Source organism: Nanorana parkeri, unplaced genomic scaffold (genome assembly GCF_000935625.1).
Source record: "Nanorana parkeri isolate BGI_ZX_2015 unplaced genomic scaffold, ASM93562v1 scaffold584, whole genome shotgun sequence".
Lineage (NCBI taxonomy): Eukaryota > Metazoa > Chordata > Amphibia > Anura > Dicroglossidae > Nanorana > Nanorana parkeri.
The window spans coordinates 354,520-358,260 of record NW_017306852.1 but is presented as its reverse complement, the minus strand read 5'-3'; the positions used below and the strand labels follow the sequence as shown (position 1 = coordinate 358,260).

The 3,741-nt window shown below is 40.5% G+C and overlaps 1 protein-coding gene across 1 annotated transcript in view; it reads left to right on the top strand.

The window, feature by feature from the left end:
- Positions 1–397: 397 nt before the first annotated feature.
- The window catches only part of NRN1 (neuritin 1), a 9,060-nt gene continuing 5,716 nt past the window's right edge, over positions 398–3,741 (top strand). Inside the window, exon 1 of the mRNA XM_018562558.1 lies at positions 398–629. Within this exon, the coding sequence (XP_018418060.1) occupies positions 575–629 (55 nt within the window). The 5' untranslated portion in view covers positions 398–574. The remainder of the gene's footprint in view (positions 630–3,741) is intronic.

Sequence of the window (3,741 nt, the reverse complement as noted above, 5' to 3'; positions counted from 1 at the left end):
ATAACGGTGCCCCGTTATTACTGTCAATTGGTGTTGTTCTCTTACTTTCCATAGCATTTTATTGCATTGAACTGTACAGTATTTCGCTGTTGCATTCATATGTGGACCCCAAGCCCGTAACTATCCAGAAAGCTGAGCAAACCTGGGAATATGTCCATTTTACATGTAGAGTTAACCCATCCTCCCCCGAGAAGGGCGGGCTAGTGTGCCAGGGAGATGCTGGGTGCTTACCCAGGCTGCACATTAATGAGGGCATATCTGGATAATCCCAGCCTCTGGTGACTAGAAATGGCTCTCCTCTTCCAAGGCACATATAAAAGCAACTGGTGCATCGCCAGCCTCCTCACGTCAGGTCCAGGCAGGGGGGCTGGGCGGGGGCTGCGCTGCTCCTTCCTCTCCAAATGGTGTCACCCATCCCAGGCTCTTCCCTTCTCGTCCTTTCCCTTCTCTCTTCGGCTCTGCAAAGTCTCAGCTGTGAGACTCTCTTTGCAATGCCTAGTTTTCAATCCCCACCCATAATTTCCCAAGTAACACATTAAGATCTACTATCTCCAATGGTTTTATTCAATGTAGGATGGGAGTTAATCTGAACGGAAGATATATTCTACTGGTCCTTGCTGTGCAGCTAGGTAAGTGGCTTTCTACTTCTGCATCTCATATGCTCTAATCGCCATCAGATCCATGAGCTATCAATTCGATCGAATCCTCAGTCTGATCCTATTACCACCAAACTACGATTTCATTTAATGCAGAAAAGATATAAGGGAATCGGGAATAGAGCCATATAGTGAAACCTATACCTGTGGTCTAAAAAATGGTCGAGATTGTGCTGGAAATGACAGACGAATCTGCCTGTGCTACCTGGGGATCGATGGCTAATACATCATTTAAATCACTTCATCTCTGTAGTAGTGTAAAGAAAAAACCTGACCGATTCAGCTGATTGAAGATAAAAAGGCGCATCTAAAATTCAGAGTCATCTAAAGATTTGTCGGGTGGTTGTCAAAATTCAAGAAGATATGCTTGTGTGTTCTAAATCTTATATATATATATATATATATTGCACAATCTGTATTTTTTGGTTGCAGATTTAAAAAAACATGCACACATAGCCTAGATTACAGTATTCTTATGCTTGTAAAATCATTTCCCCTGTGTATTAAATTGTTTCCCTTTGTGTGTTTTCGTTGGCTTTGAGGTCTTTAGATGGGTCGTATGTATGTTCGCTGGCTGGCCACGATACGTTCTATAGAGAGTGCCTGTGGCACATTACACATTGCCCAGACCCCAGTGAGCCAGATGACTGCGACAGGGGCTGCTGGAAAATCTTTCCTTGGCATGTGTCTCCTGTAAAGATGTGAAAAATAAGCCCCAGTGACAGCAGCTCTCACACCTTGTACAACAATCCACTCATCCTTCTGGGACAGGCTTTATGTTTGTCACAAGGCTTTAGATGTGCATAGCCAAGTGATGAAAGGAGAAGAAAAATCTCAATTAGCACATCCAGTATCAAGAAAAAAAAATGTATACCAATGAAGATATATCATTAACACAGGCTTGGTGCTTAAAAACGTACAGCCTGCTGCTGGAATAATCCTAACTAATGAAGCCTGGGACAATAAAGTGAGAAAAAGAGCTGCTTTATTAAGTGCAGATAGCTGATGAAGGCTGAAAGGGAGAGGGGAGCTCCCCAGGTTGTTAGCCTGATCTGCTCCATCCTGCACCCTTGTGACTTTCATCTGAGCCGTTCATATTGACTTTCCACCAGTAATGACATTAGCGGCTATGCATGCAGCCATCAACACATTGCTTGTTAATTGCCCAAAAAAAAAAAAAAACGAGCTGTGGCTAGATCTTGTGAACAGCATTATTCTAATACTAAGGTGCGAGGCATACGTGTCCCTTTTTCTCATATTATAATACAATTGCATCCTCTTATTTTTAATACGGCATCTACAAATGAAAAAAATAACCCCCATTATCATGATATTTCCTATCTGCATCTGTTCTGGTAAACTATGAATGGTTCTTTGTTAATAAAGCTTTTAAAATGTCAGCACAGTTATACACAATGTATCTTTTTGTGTACAAATGTACAATTCCTGTTAAAAAAAAGACTCAGTAGCAAATGTATTTAATCTCATGTAAAAAGCTTTGACAATGGAGCGAATTGCTGTTTTGGAACGAATTATTTATGTCTGGTGGTAAATGTGTGTATTTGGAATTGTAGTACTCGCTGATAGCATATGAATACATGTTATGCAAGTGTTTTAGCTTCTTTAATCACATTCAGATTTGTTTTTTTATGTGAAAAGGTGTTTACTCAGGAGGTGCATTGATAGAATCTGCTGTAACCTGGTGAATGGATGACAGATCCATGTAACAGTGTTCCCATTCAGTGTTGATATTTACTGTATATGTTGTTTTGCTATTTAGTATGCAGTATTAATGTGTTCTATTGATCCTACATGTTAGTTATTTATGTCTTTAATGGATATATGGCACAAATGTACAGGAAATAGTCTTCACTTTTTTGTTGTACCTCTCATACAGCAAAAAAAATGTAACCACATGAAGATCATGTATGGGTATTCAGGCTATAGGATCATTTCCTCTCATGTGAAAAATAAAAGGATGCCAGGTCTCTTTTCCTAGAAACCCTTTGGCTGGCATATAACTCAAGTATCAATATGGGTCTTTTAGCTGCAAAGTGTGTGGGTGCAGCTGAAGCTCTGACAAGCCTGTTCAGCAGAAATCTGAGTCATTTTTACCTGGTTGTTTCAAATGTCCATTAGGAGGGGGGAAAACCCTCATCCATTGCTGTGTGATAATGGCTGAAATTCGGTGTGCTATATTTTGCTTTACTTGCACGCATGCGCAATGCTGACGTGGTGCATTTTGTGTGAGAAATCATTCCACTGGTAATCCTCCATCATGATGTATGAGCATTTGGTGTTTATCTAGATTGTTTGTTTGTGTTGTCCATATTCAAGGACTGTTGATTTGTTGGTCTAGGGCTGCTGCTTGCCTCCATGCAGTGTGCTATCATCAACACATTCATTGTCAAATTATAGGTGATGGTTGTGGGTAGACTTCAAGGAAACAAGCACTGAATGAGGGAGGGGTTGAAGTTTCCTTTTTTGCAATTCACGTGTAGTAAGAGGGTGTCACCTTCACCCTGAAACCCACTTGATGGCCATAACTTATTAGGCGTCTGACTTTAGCACCTCCACCATAAAGACATTGCTGATTGCTGCACAATTCGACTGCACAGTTTAGTCCATTGTGTAGCCAGGTCTGATGTTTTTATTGATTCATCAAATGCATGCAATTTGTGGCAGCGTTTATGGCCTGTAAACATTGATAAATGGGCCATTTGCAGTGATGCCATGGCACCTTGTACTCTATTATGGACGTTTAATCATAGCATCGGCAGAGCTTTTCCACATTTGGCTCAGACCTTGCCCAGAATGGCCGTAGTAGTCTGCTTCTCGATACAGAGTGCTGTGCTTTTAAATGAGCTGGAGTCTGCTAAAGCAGACGATGAAAGGAGTGTTGTAATGTGTGCATGCATTTTTAATGAAAAGCTGCCTGGCTGCATTTGTTGGAGGAAATGGAAAAAATATGGATTTTAATGTATTGTGCCTTTGTGCTATATACAGGGAAACATTACACAGTTAGCTCAATCGTACATATCAATGGTGTGATAGTGTATATATATATATATATATATAATATACA